The sequence below is a fragment of the Budorcas taxicolor genome, chromosome 5 (assembly GCF_023091745.1).
Source record: "Budorcas taxicolor isolate Tak-1 chromosome 5, Takin1.1, whole genome shotgun sequence".
Lineage (NCBI taxonomy): Eukaryota > Metazoa > Chordata > Mammalia > Artiodactyla > Bovidae > Budorcas > Budorcas taxicolor.
Genome location: NC_068914.1, coordinates 74,363,752 through 74,381,753, shown reverse-complemented (window position 1 = coordinate 74,381,753; position 18,002 = coordinate 74,363,752). Strand labels below are relative to the sequence as shown.

Here is an 18,002-nt window from a genome sequence, read left to right as displayed (position 1 = left end):
TAAAACAGGCTGTGAAGACTGACAACTCTGCTGCCTGAGGGGGTTGATTTGATCTGAAGCAATGCAATATTATAACAATACTACTTTAACCCGTAAACAGATTCATTAGCAAAGAGTATAAGCCTTACTAGATAATCTGAATTAATTGATGATTGACTGATCATTGACTGACCACTAAGCTATGCTGAACCAAACAAAACCCCCTAAAATTCAGGCTTAAAAATAAAAACAGGGGTTTCCCTGGCAGTCCAGTGGGTAAGACTCCTCTGGTGGGTTTGATCCCTGATCAGGGAACTAAGATCCCACAAGCCTTAAGGTCAAAAAACTAGAATGTAAAACAATAGAAGCAATAAAGACTCAGACATCAGATTCAATAAAGACTTTAAAAATTGTCCACATTAAAAAAAAAAACAACTGTGTACACCTGTGGTGGATTCATGTTGATATATGGCAAAACCAATACAATACTGTAAAGTAATTAGCCTCGAATTAAAATAAATAAATTTATATTATTAAAAATTTTTTTAAAGTAAAAAATTAAATTAAATTTAAAAAAAACTTAAAAGCAAACCAAGTGGAAAAATTGGAGTTGAATAGTACAATAACGGAAATGAAAAATTCACCAAAGTTGCTCAACAGTGTATGTGAGCTGACAGAAGAAAATAACCAGCAAACCTAATGCTAGATTACTAGAGACTGTCTAATCTGAAGAACAGGGAGGGAAAAACAATAAAGAAAAATGCAAAGGCTCAAAGATTTGTGGGAGACCATCAGGCATACCAGTATACAAGCAATAGAGGTCTCAGAAGAAGAGAGAGGGGCATTTAAAATATCTGAAGAGAGGACTTCTCTGTGGGCCAGTGGCTAAGACTCCATTCTCCCAGTGCAAGGGACCGGGGTTTGATCCCTTGTCGGGGACAAGATCCTACATTCTGCAACTAAGAGTTTGTATGCTGCAACTAAAGATACCCCATGCCCCAGTGAAGACTGAAGACCCCATGTGCTACAACTAAGACCCATCACAATCAAATTTTAAAAATATATAAATAAAAATACTTTAAAAATGTATTTGAAGAAATAATGGACAAATGATCCCAAATTTGTGGGAAAACATTAATCTACACATTCAAGAAGCTCAGCAAATTCTAAGTGGGATAAACACAGAAAGAGCCATACATGGAACATCATAGTCAACTGTTGAAAGCCAGACAAAATAAGAATCTTTAAAGCAAAAAGAGAAAAATGACTAAACAATCAAAGGAGACTCAGTTAGAACCTAGGAACCACAGGAAATTTAATGGGTTACTTCTTACTGGAAACAATGGAAGCAGAAGTCGGGGAATGATATATTCAACGTGCTGAAAGAATAATGTGTGTGTGTGTTAGTCGCTCAGTAGTGTCTGACTCTTTGCGACCCCTTGGACTGTAGCCCAGGCTCTTCTGTCTACAGAATTCTCCAGGCAAGATTACTGGAGTGGGTTGCCATTTCTTTCCTAGAATTCCATATCCAGCAAAATTCTTCTTCAAAAATAGCTACCAAACTTGATGCTATATTACTAGAAGGTAATACATCATTCCCTGGACTAACACTCTTCCCGAAGCACACACACGTACAACTCTCATGTTGTTGTTCAGTCGCTAAGTCTGTCCGACTCTGCCATCCCATGAACCACAGCACACCAGGCTTCCCTGTCCTTCACTATCTCCTGAAATTTGTTCAGACCCATGTTCATAGGGCCGATGATGCCACCAACCATCTCATCCTCTGTCACCCACTTCTCCACCTGCCCTTAATCTTTCCCAGCATCAGGGTCTTTTCCAGGGAGTCAGGTCTTTGTATCAGGTGGCCAAAGTACTGGGGCTTCAGCTTCAAAATCAGAACTTCCAATGAATATTCAGGACTTGTTTCCTTTAGGATTTACTGGTTTGATCTAGTAGTCCAAGGGACTCTCAACAGTCTTTTCCAGCACCATAATTTGAAAGCATCTAATTCTTCGGCACTCAGCCTTCTTTATGGTCCAGCTCTCACATCTGTACATGACTACTGAAAAATACCATAGCTTTGACTAGGCAGACCTTTGTCAGAAAAGTGATGTCTCTGCTTTTTAATATGCTGTCTAGGTTTGTCACAGCTTTGCTTCAAAGGAGAAAACATCTTTTAATTTCATGGTGTGCAGTCACCATTGCTGTGATTTTGGAGCCCAAGAAAATAAAATCTGTCACTTTTTTTTTCATTCTTTTTTCATTTTGACATTTTGCATTTCACACAAAGAAATAAAGAGCACTAGTATATGTAGGTAAATAAAAATACAGGAAAAATTTTTTTTCTTTTTCCTCTCATAGTTAATTAAAAGACAAGCATATAAAACAGTAATTATAAAGCTATATTGTTGGGCTTAAATATGTAGTATACATGGCAAAGCACAAAGGAGAGGAAGAGGGTGGAACTATTGGAGCAAAGATTCTATATTTCACTGGAATTAAGTTAGTACCAATCTGGAAAAGATTGTGGTAATTTAAGATATATACTGTAGTTCCTATAACTACCACTAAGAAAATGTAAGAAAAAGTGGAATTAAAAGGTACACTAGAAAATACCTATTTAACACAGAGGCAAGAAAAGAATAGAAGGAAAAAAAAGATACATGAGCAAAATAGCAGATATATATCCAACCATATCAATAATTACATTAAATGTGAATTAATTAAACTCACCAGCTAAAAGTCTAGAGTTGGACTATAAAGAAAGCTGAATGCCAAAGAATTGATGCTTTTGAACTGTAGTGCTGAAGAAGACTCTTGAGAGTCTCTTGGACTGCAAGGCAATCCAACCAGTCCATCCCAAAGGAAATCAGTCCTGAATATTTATTGGAAGGACAGATGCTGAAGCTGAAACTCCAATACTCTGGCCACCTGATGTGAAGAACTGACTCATTTGAAAAGACCCTGATGCTGGGAAAGATTGAGGGTTGGGGTGGGGGGAGCGGTGGAAGGGGACGACAGAGGATGAGATACTTGGTGGCATCACCAACTCAATAGACATGAGTTTGAGTAAACTCTGGGAGTTGGTGATAGACAGGGAACCCTGTCGTACTGCAGTCCATGGGTTTGCAGAGTCGGACATGACTGAGTGACTGAACTGAACTGAGCTAAAAGTCAGAGATTGTCAGATTGTATTTAAAAAAAAAAACCCCAAACATCCAAATATAAGCAACACATCTTAGATTCAATTATACTAACAATAACCACAGTACTCGGGTGCAGTCTCAAAAATGACAGAATGATCTCTGTTTGTTTCCAAAGCAAATCATTCAGTATCACAGTAATCCAAGTCTATGCACCAACCACTAATGCTGAAGACGCTGAAGTTGAACGGTTCTATGAAGACCTACCAGACCTTCTAGAACTAACACCAAGAAAGATGTCTTTTCTATTATAGGGGACTGGAATGCAAAAGTAGGAAGTCAAGAGATACCTGGAGTAACAGGAAAGTTTGGCCTTGGAGTACAAAATGAAACAGGGCAAAGGCTAACAGAGTTTTGCCAAGAGAGCACACTGGTCACAGCAAACACCCTCTTCCAACAACAAAAGAGACGACTCTACACATGGACATCACCAGATGGTCAATAGAGAAATCAGATTGATTATATTCTTTGCAGCCAAAGATGGAGAAACTCTATACAGTCAGCAAAAACAAGACTGAGATCTGACTATGGCTCAGATCATGAACTCCTTATTGCAAAATTCAGACTTAAATTGAAGAAAGAAAAAACACCACTAGAAAATTCAGGTGGTGTATGAAACTGTATGAAAACTGTATGAAATCACTTATGATTATATATAGTGGAAGTGACAAATAGATTTAAGGGATTAGATCCAATAAACAGAGTGCCTGAAGAACTATGGATGGAGGGTTCATAATATTGTATGGGAGGTGGTGATCAAAACCATCCCCAAGAAAAAGAAATGTAAGAAGGCAAAATAGTTGCCTGAGGAGAACTTACAAATAGCTAAGAAAAGAAGAGAATGAAAGGTAAAGGAGAAAAGGAAAGCTATATCTATCTGAATGCAGAGTTCCAAAGAATAGGAGAGATAAGAAAGTCTTCCTAAGTGATCAGTGCAAAGAAACACAAGAAAACAATGAAAGGGAAAGACTAGAGATCTCTTCAAGAAAATTAGAGATACCAAGGGAACATTTCATGCAAAGATGGGCTCAATAAAGGACAGAAATGGTATGGAACTAACAGAAGCAGAAGATATTAAGAAGAGGTGGCAAGAATACACAGAAGAACTATACAAAAAAAGATCTTAATGACCCAGATAACCAAGATGGTGTGATCTTCCACCTAGAGCCATACATCTTGGAGTGCAAAGTCAAGTGGGCCTTAGGAAGCATCACTATGAACAAAGTTAGCAGAGGTGATGGAATTCCAGCTGAGCTATTTCAGATCCTAAAGATAATGCTGTGAAAGTGCTGCACTCAATATACCAGCAAATTTGGAAAACTCAGCAGTGGCCACAGGACTGGAAAAGGTCAGTTTTCACTCCAATCCCAAAGAAAGGCAATGCCAAAAATGCTCAAACTACTGCACAGTTGCAGTCATCTTACATGCTAGCAAGAAATGCTCAAATTCTCCAAGCTAGGCTTCAAGAGTACGTGCACTGAGAACTTCCAAATGTTCAAGCTGGATTTAGAAAAGGTGAAGGGACCAAAGATCAAATTGCCAACATCCATTGGATCATTGAAAAAGCAAGAGAATTCCAGGAAAACATCTACTTCTGCTTCAATGACTTCCAAACCCTTTGAATGTGTGGACCACAGCAAACTCTGGAAAATTCTTCAAGAGTTGGGAATTCCAGACAACCTTAACTGCCTCTTGAGAAATCTGTATGAAGGTCAAGTAGTAACAGTTAGAAACAGATATGGAACAATGGACTGGTTCCAAATTGAGAAAGGAATATGGCAAGACTGTATACTGTACCCTGTTTATTTAACTTATATACAGAGTTCAGTTCAGTCGCTCAGTTGTGTCTGACTGTGACCCCATGGACTGCAGCATGCAAGGCCTCCCTGTCTATCACCAACTCCTGGAGTTTACTCAAACTCATGTCTATTGAGTTGGTAATGCCATCCAACCATCTCATTCTCTGTCATCCCCTTCTCCTCCTGCCTTCAGGAGATGCCTCCAGCATCAGGGTCTTTACAAATAAGTAAGTTCTTTGCATCAAGTGGCCAAAGTATTAGAGTAATGCCATCCAACCATCTCATCCTCTGTCATCCCCTTCTTCTCCTGCCTTCAGGAGATGCCTCTAGCATCAGGGTCTTTACAAATGAGTCAGTTCTTTGCATCAGGTGGCCAAAGTATTAGAGTTTCAGCTTCAGCATAAGTCCTTCCAATGAATATTCAAGACGGATTTCCTTTAGGATAGACTGGATTGTTCTCCTTGCAGTCCAAGGGACACTCAAGAGTCTTCTCCAACACCACAGTTCAAAAGCATCAATATACTTCAGTACTTAGCTTTCTTTATAGTCAAACTCTCACATCCATACATGACTACTGGAAAAATCATAGCTTTGACTAGACGGACCTTTGCTGGCAAAGTAATGTCTCTGCTTTTTAATATGCTGTCTAGGTTTGTCATAACTTTTCTATTTGAGGTTTTTTGTATTTCCATACAAATTGTGAAATTATTTGTTCTAGTTCTGTGAAAAATACCATTGGTAGCTTGATAGGGATTGCATTGAATCTATAGATTGCTTTGGGTAATATACTCATTTTCACTATATTGATTCTTCCGATCCATGCACATGGTATATTTCTCCATCCATTAGTGTCCTCTTTGATTTCTTTCACCAGTGTTTTATAGTTTTCTATATATAGGTCTTTAGTTTCTTTAGGTAGACAAATTCCTAAGTATTTTATTCTTTTTGTTGCAATGGTGAATGGAATTGTTTCCTTAATTTCTCTTTCTATTTTCTCATTATTAGTGTATAGGAATGCAAGGGATTTCTGTGTGTTGATTTTATATCCTGCAACTTTACTATATTCATTGATTAGCTCTAGTAATTTTCTGGTGGATTCTTTAGGGTTTTCTATGCAGAGGCTCATGTCATCTGCAAACAGTGAGAGTTTTACTTCTTTTCCAATTTGGATTCCTTTTATTTCTTTTTCTGCTCTGATTGCTGTGGCCCAAACTTCCAAAACTAGGTTGAATAGTAGTGGTGAAAGTGGGCACCCTTGTCTTGTTCCTGACTTTAGGAGAAATCCTTTCAATTTTTCACCATTGAGGATAATGTTTGCTGTGGGTTTGTCATATATAGCTTTTATTATGTTGAGGTATGTTCCTTCTATTCCTACTTTCTGGAGAGTTTTTTTTTTTATCATAAATGGATGTTGAATTTTGTCAAAGGCTTTCTCTGCATCTATTGAGATAATCATATGGCTTTTATTTTTCAATTTGTTATGTGGTGTATTACATTGATTGATTTGCAGATATTGAAAAATCCTTGCATCCCTGGGATAAAGTCCACTTGGTCATGGTGTATGATCTTTTTAATGTGTTGTTGGCTTCTGATTGCTAGAATTTTGTGAAGGATTTTTGCATCTATGTTCATCAGTGATATTGGCCTGTAGTTTTCTTTTTTTGTGGCATCTTTTTCAGGTTTTGGTATTAGGGTGATGGTGGCCTCCTAGAATGAGTTTGGAAGTTGACCTTCCTCTGCAATTTTCTGGAAGAGTTTGAGTAGGATAGGTGTTAGCTCTTCTCTAAATTTTTGGTAGAATTCAGCTGTGAAGCCATCGGACCTGGGCTTTTGTTTGCTGGAAGATTTCTGATTACAGTTTCAATTTCCGTGCTTGGGTCTGTTAAGCTTTTCTATTTTTTCCTGGTTCAGTTTAGAAAGTTGTACTTTTCTAAGAATTTGTCCATTTCTTCCACGTTGTCCATTTTATTGTCATATAATTGCTGATATTAGTCTCTTATGATCCTTTGTATTTCTGTGTTGTCTGTTGTAATCTCTTCATTTTCATTTCTAATTTTATTGATTTGACTTTTCTCCCTTTGTTTCTTGATGAGTCTGGCTAATGGTTTGTCAATTTTATTTATCCTTTCAAAGAACCAGCTTTTGGCTTTGTTGATTTTTGCTATGGTCTCTTTTGTTTCTTTTGCATTTATTTCTGCCCTAATTTTTAAGATTTCTTTCCTTCTACTATCCCTGGGGTTCTTCATTTCTTCCTTTTCTAGTTGCTTTAGGTGTAGAGTTAGGTTATTTATTTGACTTTTTTCTTGTTTCTTGAGGTATGCCTGTATTGCTATGAACTTTCCCCTTAGCACTGCTTTTACAGTGTCCCACAGGTTTTGGGTTGTTGTGTTTTCATTTTCATTCATTTCTATGCATATTTTGATTTCTTTTTGATTTCTTCTGTGATTTGTTGGTTATTCAGCAGCGTGTTGTTCAGCCTCCATATGTTGGAATTTTTAATAGTTTTTCTCCTGTAATTGAGATCTAATCTTACTGCATTGTGGTCAGAAAAGATGCTTGGAATAATTTCAATTTTTTTGAATTTACCAAGGCTAGATTTATGGCCCAGGATGTGATCTATCCTGGAGAAGGTTCTGTGTGCACTTGAGAAAAAGGTGAAATTCATTGTTTTGGGGTGAAATGTCCTATAGATATCAATTAGGTCTAACTGGTCTATTGTATTGTTTAAAGTTTGTGTTTCCTTGTTAATTTTCTGTTTAGTTGATCTATCCATAGGTGTGAGTGGGGTATTAAAGTCTCCCACTATTATTGTGTTATTGTTAATTTCCCCTTTCATACTTGTTAGCATTTGTCTTACATATTGTGGTGCTCCTATGTTGGGTGCATATATATTTATAATTGTTATATCTTCTTCTTGGATTGATCCTTTGATCATTATGTAGTGTCCTTCTTTGTCTCTTTCCACGCTTTTGTTTTAAAGTCTATTTTATCTGATATGAGTATTGCTACTCCTGCTTTCTTTTGGTCTCTATCTGCATGGAATATCTTTTTCCAGCCCTTCACTTTCAGTCTACATGTGTCCCCTGTTTTGAGGTGGGTCTCTTGTAGACAACATATATAGGGGTCTTGTTTTTGTATCCATTCAGCCAGTCTTTGTCTTTTGGTTGGGGCATTCAACCCATTTACATTTAAGGTAATTATTGATATGTATGATCCTATTGCCGTTTACTTTATTGTTTTGGGTTCAAGTTTATGCACCCTTTCTGTGTTTCCTGTCTAGAGAAGATCCTTTAGCATTTGTTGGAGAGCTGGTTTGGTGGTGCTGAATTATCTCAGCTTTTGCTTGTCTGTAAAGCTTTTGATTTCTCCTTCATATTTGAATGAGATCCTTGCTGGGTACAGTAATCTGGGTTGTAGGTTATTTTCTTTCATCACTTTAAGTATGTCTCGCCATTCCCTCCTGGCCTGAAGAGTTTCTATTGAAAGATCAGCTGTTATCCTTATGGGAATCCCCTTGTGTGTTATTTGTTGTTTTTCCTTTGCTGCTTTTAATATTTGTTCTTTGTGTTTTATCTTTGTTAATTTGATTAATATGTGTCTTGGGGCGTTTCGCCTTGGGTTTATCCTGTTTGGGACTCTCTGGGTTTCTTGGACTTGGGTGATTATTTCCTTCCCCATTTTAGGGAAGTTTTCAACTATTATCTCCTCAAGTATTTTCTCATGGTCTTTCTTTTTGTCTTCTTCTTCTGGGACTCCTATGATTCGAATGTTGGGGTATTTAACACTGTCCTGGAGGTCTCTGAGATTGTCCTCATTTCTTTTAATTCATTTTTCTTTTTTTCTCTCTGATTCATTTATTTCTACCATTCTATCTTCTAATTCACTAATCCTATCTTCTGCCTCTGTTATTCTACTATTTGTTGCCTCCAGAGTATTTTTTATCTCATTTTTTGCATTGTTCATTATATATTAATTCTTTTTTATTTCTTCTAGGTCCTTGTTAAACCTTTCTTGCATCTTCTCAATCCTTGTCTTCAGGCTATTTATCTGTGATTCCATTTTTATTTCAAGATTTTGGATCATTTTCACTATCATTATTTGGAATTCTTTCTCAGGTAGATTCCTTATCTCTTCCTCTTTTGTTTGGTTTGGTGGGCATTTACCCTGTTCCTTTACCTGCTGGGTATTCCACTGTCTCTTCATCTTGTTTATATTGCTGAGTTTGGGGTGGCCTTTCTGTATTCTGGCAGTTTGTGGAGTTCTCTATTGTGGAGTTTCCTTGCTGTGGGTGGGGTTGTACAGGTGGCTTGTCAAGGTTTCTTGGTTAGGGAAGTTTGTGTCGGTGTTTTGGAGGGTAGAGCTGGATTTCTTCTCTCTGGAGTGCAATGAAGTGTCCCGTAATGGGTTACGAGATGTCAATGGTTTTGGAGTAACTTTGGGAAGCTTGTATATTGGAGCTCAGGGCTATGTTCCTGTATTGCTGAAGAATTTGCATGGTATGTCTTGCTCTGGAACTTGTTGGCCTTTAGGTGGTGCTTGGTTTCAGTGTAGGTATGGAGGCGTTTGATGAGCTCCTGTCAATTAATGTTCCCTGGAGTCGGGAGTTCTCTGGTGTTCTCAGGGTTTGGACTTAAGCCTCTTGCTTCTGGTTTTCAGTCTTATTTTTACAGTAGTCTCAAGACTTCTCCTTCTGTACAGCACCATTGATAAAACATCTAGGTTAAAGATGAAAAGTTTCTCCACAGTGAGGGACATCGAGAGAGGTTCACAGAGTTACATGGAGAAGAGAAGAGGGAGGAGTTAGAGGTGACCCAAATGAGATGAGGTGGAATCAATAGAGGAGAGAGAAAGCAAGCCAGTAATCACTTCCTTATGTGCACTCCACAAGTGGACCGCTCAGAGATGTTCACGGAGTAATACAGAGAAGAGAAGAGGGAGGAAGGAGACAGAGGTGGCCAGGAGGATAAAAGAGGGGAATCAAAAGGAGAGAGACAGATCCAGCCAGTAATCAGTTCCCTAAGTGTTCTCGACCGTCTGGAACACACAGAGATTCACAGAGTTGGGTAGAGAAGAAAGAGGGTAGGAAGGAGACAGAGGCGACCTGGTGGGGAAAAAGTGGAGTCCAAAGTGGGAGAGAGCAGTCAAGCCAGTAATCTCGCTCCCAAGTAAAAATGGGTACTGAAGATTGGGTTCTTAAAGGTACAAAATTGATAACAAATACCAAAAAGCAAAGATTAAAAATCTAGACTAGAGTTTGGAATTTCAAAAATATGATATTAAAGAAAAGAAGAAAAAAAGAGAAAAAAAGGTCACAAAAATTATAAAATATATATATATGAAGTTTGCTTTTAAAAAGTGGTATCTTTTGTTTGCAAAGTAATAGTAGGTTATAAAAGTGAAAATTAAAGGAGTAATAGAGGACTTAAAAATTTTTAAAAAAAGAATGATCATAAAAATAATAAAAAATGTATCTAGGACTTTCTCTGGTGTTGTTGTGGGTATTGCAGGGTCAGTTCAATTTTGGGTATTTCCTTGGTCTGGCTTATATTTCTCAACATCTATAGGCCCCTTCCCATGTAGTCGGTACTAACGACAGGGTTTTAATCTATTGCACCTGTCACTTACAAGGCGGTTCCCTCTGTTTTAGCTTCTTCTGTTTGCTGGTCTCTTCAGTGTCTGATTTCCACCCTGACACAAAGGGGGCGGTGGTGGACACCTTTTTTAGGCTCACTTGTTCAGTCAGGCTACGGGGAGGGAGGGACGCTGCAAACAAATAACACTGGTGTGTGCTGGCAGTGCCTCAGCCACACTGGGCCTGCCCCCACTCACAGGTCATGCGCCCTCCCTGCCCACACTGCTCAGGCTCTGCTGCTGCTAAGTCGCTTCAGTCCTGTCCTACTCTGCGCGACCCCATAGATGGCAGCCCACCAGGCTCCCCCATCCCTGGAATTCTCCAGGCAAGAACACTGGAGTGGGTTGTCACTTCCTTCTCCAATGCAGGAAAGTGAAAAGTGAAAGTGAAGTCGCTCAGTCGTGTCCGACTCTTTGTGACCCCATGGACTGCAGCCGACCAGGCTCCTCCGCCCATGGGATTTTGCAGGCAAGAGTACTGGAGCGGGGTGCCATTGCCTTCTTTAGGATGCTCCAACGGGAACTGTCTGAGGCCGGCCCTGGGCTGCATGCACCTCCCAGGTCTAAGCCGCTCAGGTTCAGGCACTCGGGTAGTCCTCAGAGGTGCAGACTCGGTTGGGCCTGCATTTTGTGCCCTTCCCAGGTGATGAGGTGTTTGGCGTGTGCAGTCACTGCGACTTATCGCCTCCCCAGTCCCTGTCGCTCGGTTTTCTGGGTGTACAACCCACGCACCTTCTCAGGCAGATGTTGACTGTCCAGAACCCCAAGAAGTCTTAGTTAGCAAAGAAGCCTGCTTGCAGTTTGGTAGATAATGTCTCTCTGGGGCTGCGATTGCCCCCTTCCAGCTCTGGCTGCCTGTCACCAGAGGGGGATGGTCTGCAGCTGGCTAGTTCTGTTCACTCCTTGTTCTGTGCGCGGGCCTGGCAGTTTTCCCATGGTAGCTATCCCACAGTCTGGTTTGCTAGCCCAAGTTAGTTTGCTCAGATTGCCCTCGGGGCATTCAGGCCAGATCCTTACTCTGAGCAATGCAGCCTGCACCTTCCTGCCCAGCCCCTGCTTGCTAGTGGTGGGTGCAGGCGTCAGCGCTGCTTCTCCACTGGGGGAGTTACCGTTGGGCTTGTAATCTGTGGGTTTTAATTATTTATTTATTTTTCCTCCCTGTTATGTTGCCCTCTGTGCTTCCAAGGCTCGCCACAGACTCGGCAGTGAGAGTGTTTCCTGGTGTTTGGAAACTTCTCTCTTTTTAAGACTCCCTTCCCAGGACAGAGCTCTGTCCCTACCTCTTTTGTCTCTTTTTTTGTCTTTTATATTTTTTCCTACCTTCTTTCGAAGACAATGGGCTGCTTTTCTGGGTGCCTGATGTCCTCTGCCGGCATTCAGAAGTTGTTTTGTGGAATTTACTCAGCGTTTAAATGTTCTTTTTATGAATTTGTGGGGGAGAAAGTGGTCTCCCCGTCCTATTCATCCACCACCGCACCCCCCCGGTACATTTAAAAGGATTAAAATAATACCAAATATGTTCCAAATTGCAGTGTGCTAGATAGATGGATAGATAAAATATAATCTCCTTTTGGTTCTGTTTTCAGAGTTGAACCCTGACTGATACAAGTTCTTAATGCAACACTAAAACCATGATCCATATAAGAAAAAAAGAAAGATAAACTGATGGAACTTCATCAGAATTAAACACTCTTGGGCTTCAAGGCTCCATTAAGAAAATGAAAAGACAAGCCACAGACTGGGAGAAAACATTTGCAAATTACTTTTATGAAAAAGGACTTGTATCCAGAATATCTAAGAAGCTCTTAAAACTCAATAATGAAAATGATTAAGTATTTGGATAGATGTTTCATCAAAGAAAATATAAGAATGTCCAATAAGCACATGAAAAAGTACTCAGTATCATTAGTCAGGGAAATGCAAATTAAAGCCACAATGAGAAACCACTTCACACCTATTAGGAAAGCTATAATAAAAAAGACAGTAGAAACTAAGAGAACGTTGTAAAGCAATTATACTAAAACAAAAAAAGCCAATAACAAGTGTTGTTGGAAACGTGAAGTAAGTGGAACCCTAATACATTGCTGGTGAAAATTTAAATGGTGCTATCACTTGGGAAATCAGCTAATAATTTCTTAAAAAGTTAAATATATGTTTACCAGCAATAGATAAATAAATGACATAGAAATTCTGCTCCTAGGTATTTCCAAAAAGAAATGAAAATTTACGTTCATACAAAAACATACATGTGTGTTCATAGCGGCATTATTCAAAAAAATGAAAAAGTGGGAGCAATGCAAATAAACTGGTAAATGGATAAATAAAGTTTGGTATATGCAAACAACGGTGTACGATTGGCACTAGAAAGGAAGAAACTACAAACTACAGACTAAAACTATGTGTTACATTTGGTAGCATGGCTGAATGTCGAAACATTACGCTAAATGAAAGAAACCAGACATAAAGGACTATATGAAAATATGATTCCATTTTATGAAATATCCAAGAAAGGCAAATCGATTGAGATAGAAGGTAGATTATTTATTGTCTGGGGCTGAAGGTGGGAATGAAGATTGACTGCAAATGGGCCTGAGGGATCTTTCGTGGATCATAAAATGTTCTAAAGTTAGACTGTGGTGATAGTTGCACAATTCTAAATGTATTAAAAGCCATTGAATTATACAACTATTGTGGGTAAACTTTATGGTATGTAAATTATACCTCAATAAAGCTATTTTTTAGAAAAAGTAAAATCTATATCCAATGTCTTAGAGCACTCTTACCTGTTTTTTTCTTTTGTTTCTTCTTTTCTTCAAGCAAATATGTAGTAATTCTGCTTAGTATCTTGACATTGCTCTCAATAGCTTTGAATGTTTCTGGTAACATCTCCATTTGTGCTAAACAGTGATGGTGTTCTTCAATATCAATTGCAGTGATCTCAGACAAAGTGACATCTTGAAGAGAGTAAAAAAAATTACTTTTGTGCAGAAAAATAATTACAACCATATAGGCTTACAATATTGGCTACCTAGTCAATATTATAGTATTGGGAAATACAGATAGCTTATACCTATTTCTATTCTGAGGCTTTTCTCTGTGAAGAAATGAAAAAAGAAAAGACTTGGGCTTGGGCATGAAAATATGCTTAAAATATAGCTGCTGCTGCTGCTAAGTCGCTTCAGTCGTATCTGATTCTGTGCAACCTCATAGACGGCCTCCCCACCAGGCTTCTCTGTCCCTGGGATTCTCCAGGCAAGAACACTGGAGTGGGTTGCCATTTCCTTCTCCATTGCATGAAAGTGAAAAGTGAAAGTGAAGTCACTCAGTCGTGTCCGACACTTAGCGGCCTCATGGACTGCAGCGCACCAGGCTCCTCTGTCCATGGGATTTTCCAGGCAAGAGTACTGGAGTGGGATGCCAAGGTGTCTAATTGGTTTAATTATCTGATATCAAGGATAAAGATCTAAAATGTGATTATATGCTTTAATACTGGGGATTAAAACCCCAATTAACTCCCTTGGTAAGTTTTCTAGTATTTCATAACCCTTGTTATATGAGATTTCTTGTAACTAAATGAAATTTCTCTTTTTTGTATTCTTAGCTTATTCATTCTTTCATTTAACTAGAGTCTCCTCTGTCATATACTGTTCTAGATGCTGAAGACACAGCATTGAATAAAACAAATTCCCTGATTTTATTACTGTTTATATTCTAGTGAAAGGAAACAAACAAAATTTTTTAAAAATATTAATTATTAATTATAAACTGTGCCAGATGGTAAGAAAAGCTATACATAAAAAATTGTAAAGAATAACAGCCAGTGCCAGGGTGTAGAGAATGGGGATGGTCAGAGAACACCTCATTTTAAAGTGAGGTATATAAAAAAAATAAATAAATAAATAAAGTGAGGTATAAGCAGAGAATAAACCATGTGGCTACCTGGTATAAAATGTTTCAGGCAAGGGACTAGGAAGCATTAAGACACTGGGCAGGAGCATGCTAAGTGAGCAAATTTGTTTTCCTTCCTGAAACAGAGAGCAACTGTTTAACCATCTTAGCTTTTCCTTCTTTAGTCTTCTAATCCTTCAAAATTTACTTATAATTCTGTTCTGTAGGTTTTTCATTAACTTTAAATCACTTCTGGGAACTTACTCCATTCTTCCAACCAGGCCAGAATGTAGGCAAGAGTCTTGTCTTTAATTTCAGCAGTCTTAGCACAAGCAACTATTTTCTCCAGCAAGCTTCCTCTCCGTTTCTTATGTTCTATAAGGGACATTTTCCTTCCAGCATGCATATTCTCATTCATAGTATAGCGATTTATTATACGCTTCACATTTTGCATTATGTCTGTCAGCTGCATATTAAGATACTATAAGAATAAAAAGGGGGATTATAGTAATAAATCCTGTTTGACAATAAGATTTGATCACCTTTCTTCCCAGAATGTCAGTGATAGTCACTATAAAGCTCTCTAATCAAAAGCTTTTTAATTCTAATCTTTCTGTAAGTCTAAGATTTTCCTCTTAATTTTTTTTTCTCTGCCTTCATCCTAGAATTTCTATGATATAATGAAAAGAATATTTGGTTTGAAATTATATCTGGATTCTAACTCTAGCTCCCTCCTTAAAATGACTTTTAGTGGACTTCCTGGTGATCCAGTGGTTAAGAATCTGCCGGCCAATGTAGGGGACATGGGTTCGATCCCTGGTCTGGGAATATTCCACATGCCATAGGGCAGTAAGCCCATATACCACAACTACTGAAGTCCCCTCTCTGTAGAGCCCATGTTCCACAAGAGAAGCCACCTCAATGAGAAGCCTGAAACTAGAGAATAGCCCTCCTCTTGCTGCAACTAGAGAAAGCGCTCACAGCAATGAAGACCCAGCACAGCTGAAAAATAAATAAAAATTGTTTTTAAAAAGATAACTCTTTAAAAAATTATTTTCTACAGTCATGACTCATCTGTAAAATAATGGAGATGTTAAGTTCACAGTTGATCTGAGACATGTAACATGTGTGAAATGCCTTATAGACTTTGGCTGCTGTAAACAAACTAATTAAAGGAAATTACTTTAAAAAAAATTAACCCTTACACCTGGAAAGCAGCTATTGGAATATTCCACAACATGATTTTTATTTCATTATTTCCCCTCCTCAAGAATCTATCAGTAAATTTCTTCTGTCCATCACTTTATCCTAGTAGTTCTCGGTGGGGGTAATTACTGCCTCATATCTGGCATTTAGAAATGTATGGGACTTCCTGGTGGTACAGTGGATAGGAATCTGCCTGCTTATGCAGGGGATATGGGTTCGATGTTGGGTCCAGGAATAGTCCACATGCAGCAGATCAACTAAGCTCATGCACCACAGCTACTGAACCCCTACTCCAGAGCCCTGGAACTGCAACTACTGAGCCCAGGTTCTACAATTACTGAAGCCCGTGCTGCTAGAGTCTGTGCTCGGCTGCAAGAGAAGCCTGAGCACTGCAACAAAGAGTAGACCCCGCTCACACAACTGGAGAAAGCCCACGTAAAGCAAAAGAGACCCAGCTCAGCCAAAAAAAAAGAGAGAGAGAGGTGGACTACCCTGGTGGTTCAGTGGTTAAGAATCTGCATTGCAAGGCAAGGGACACTGGTGCAATCCCTGGTCCCAGAAAAATCACACATGCTGCAGAGCAACTAAGCCCTCAAGCCTTCTACTGAGCCAGTGCTTTAGAGCCCGCGAGTTCCAATTATAGAACCTATGTGCTGCACCTACTGAAGCCTGTATGCCTGGAGCCCATGCCCCACAAGAAGAGAAGCCACTGCAATCAGAAGCCCACACATTGCAACAGAGAGTAGAACCCCCACCCCACCACCGCAACTAGAGAAAGCCCATGCACAGCAATGAAGACCCACCATAGCCAAAAAATGAAGATAAATATATAAGCTTCAAAAAAAAAAAAAAAGTCACAATGTCTGCCAAAGAAAAGAAGCACTTTTGGTTGTAACAAGGAATGGAAGGGAAGACATTGTACTTAGTAAAGGATGCTAAGTTGTGCCAGCCCACCCTATGTGCAATGGACAGTATACATATTTAAGAATTGGCTCATCCTGCGTAAATTTTCACTGTCCAATGGGATATTCACATAGGTTACATAAAATCTGTTTATAATTACCTGAGCCTAGAAACTTATTCTTTTTAAAGTATAAATGGAAAGTGAGTTCCTACCAAGTTTAATTGCTTACTGAAATTTCCAGGAATGCAAATATTATGCTAATCAAAGGAAAATGTTCTTTAGGATTTTGCCAATAAAACTTCACCATTCACCAATAAAATGTTCACCATAGTACCAACCAGCAATGCACCATTGCTAATAGTATGTAGTGTCACTGCAATAAACCTGCATTTGTTTCAGCCTATATTCATAGCTTTCATATTTATTTTAATTCTGCATAAAGATGCAAGCCTCTGCTACCTCTTTGTAATGTCTTCTATTGAAGTTTGACTTAGAATTTACACATTGAAATGCATGTTATTAAATTTAGCACTTTTATTTACCTTCATATAATAATTTCTTAAAGTATGAGTATAGATATTTTATCTATGAAGTTCACTTCAGAGGAACAAAAGGGAAGTTAAAAGTATTTTTAAAAGGCATAATAAATCTGATAGATGTAGAACCACTGCTCCATCTTTCCAACTTTATCAATTACTTTCTCAATTTGGCTTTAGATAAACCTAACTTCTTCTACACTCCTTATAATAGCAGTGAGATTGGGATTTTGCAAGCCAAATCGCCATGCCAAAAGAGTAATCAAATGTTAGGTGCTAGAATTACTGCAGTCAGAAATAGGTAATGCAGTTGCAGTAAGTCAGAAATGCAGAACAGAGACAAAGTTTGATAAGACAAGTGATGAAGAATAACATTACAAACTAACACATAACATGGTGATTAAGGAAAAAGTATTACCAACTTCTCATATATTCTCCCACAGAATGGAAAAGAACTCTTCTCAATTCATTCTTTGTGGCCAGAATTACCCTCATACCAAGATGGATAAAGATATTGCAAAAAAAAACCAAAAAACTACAGATCAACATCTCTATAAATTTTGTTGCAAAAATCCTCAACAAAATACTAAATAGGATTAGCACCTTATTAATAGAATTGGATACTGCAAACACGTGGGATTTATTCCAGGAATACAAAAATGGTTCAACATGTGAAAATCAATGAATGAAATACACCAAATTAACAAAATGAAGGAAAAAAATCATATGATCATCTCAACTGATACAGAAAAAGCATGCAACAAAATTCAACACCCTTTCATGATGAAAGCTCTCACCAAAGTAGGTGTAAAGGGAAAATACTTCAATATAATAAATGTCATATATGACAAGC

The 18,002-nt window shown here is 38.5% G+C and overlaps 1 protein-coding gene across 1 annotated transcript in view; it reads right to left on the bottom strand.

Moving 5' to 3' along the window:
- FAM186A (family with sequence similarity 186 member A) overlaps positions 1–18,002 on the bottom strand; it is an 86,548-nt gene that overhangs the window by 35,597 nt on the left and 32,949 nt on the right. Inside the window, exons 2-3 of the mRNA XM_052640547.1 lie at positions 14,768–14,984; positions 13,399–13,569 (exon numbers count right to left, since the gene is read on the bottom strand). Coding sequence (XP_052496507.1) covers positions 13,399–13,569; positions 14,768–14,984 — 388 coding nt within the window. The remainder of the gene's footprint in view (positions 1–13,398; positions 13,570–14,767; positions 14,985–18,002) is intronic.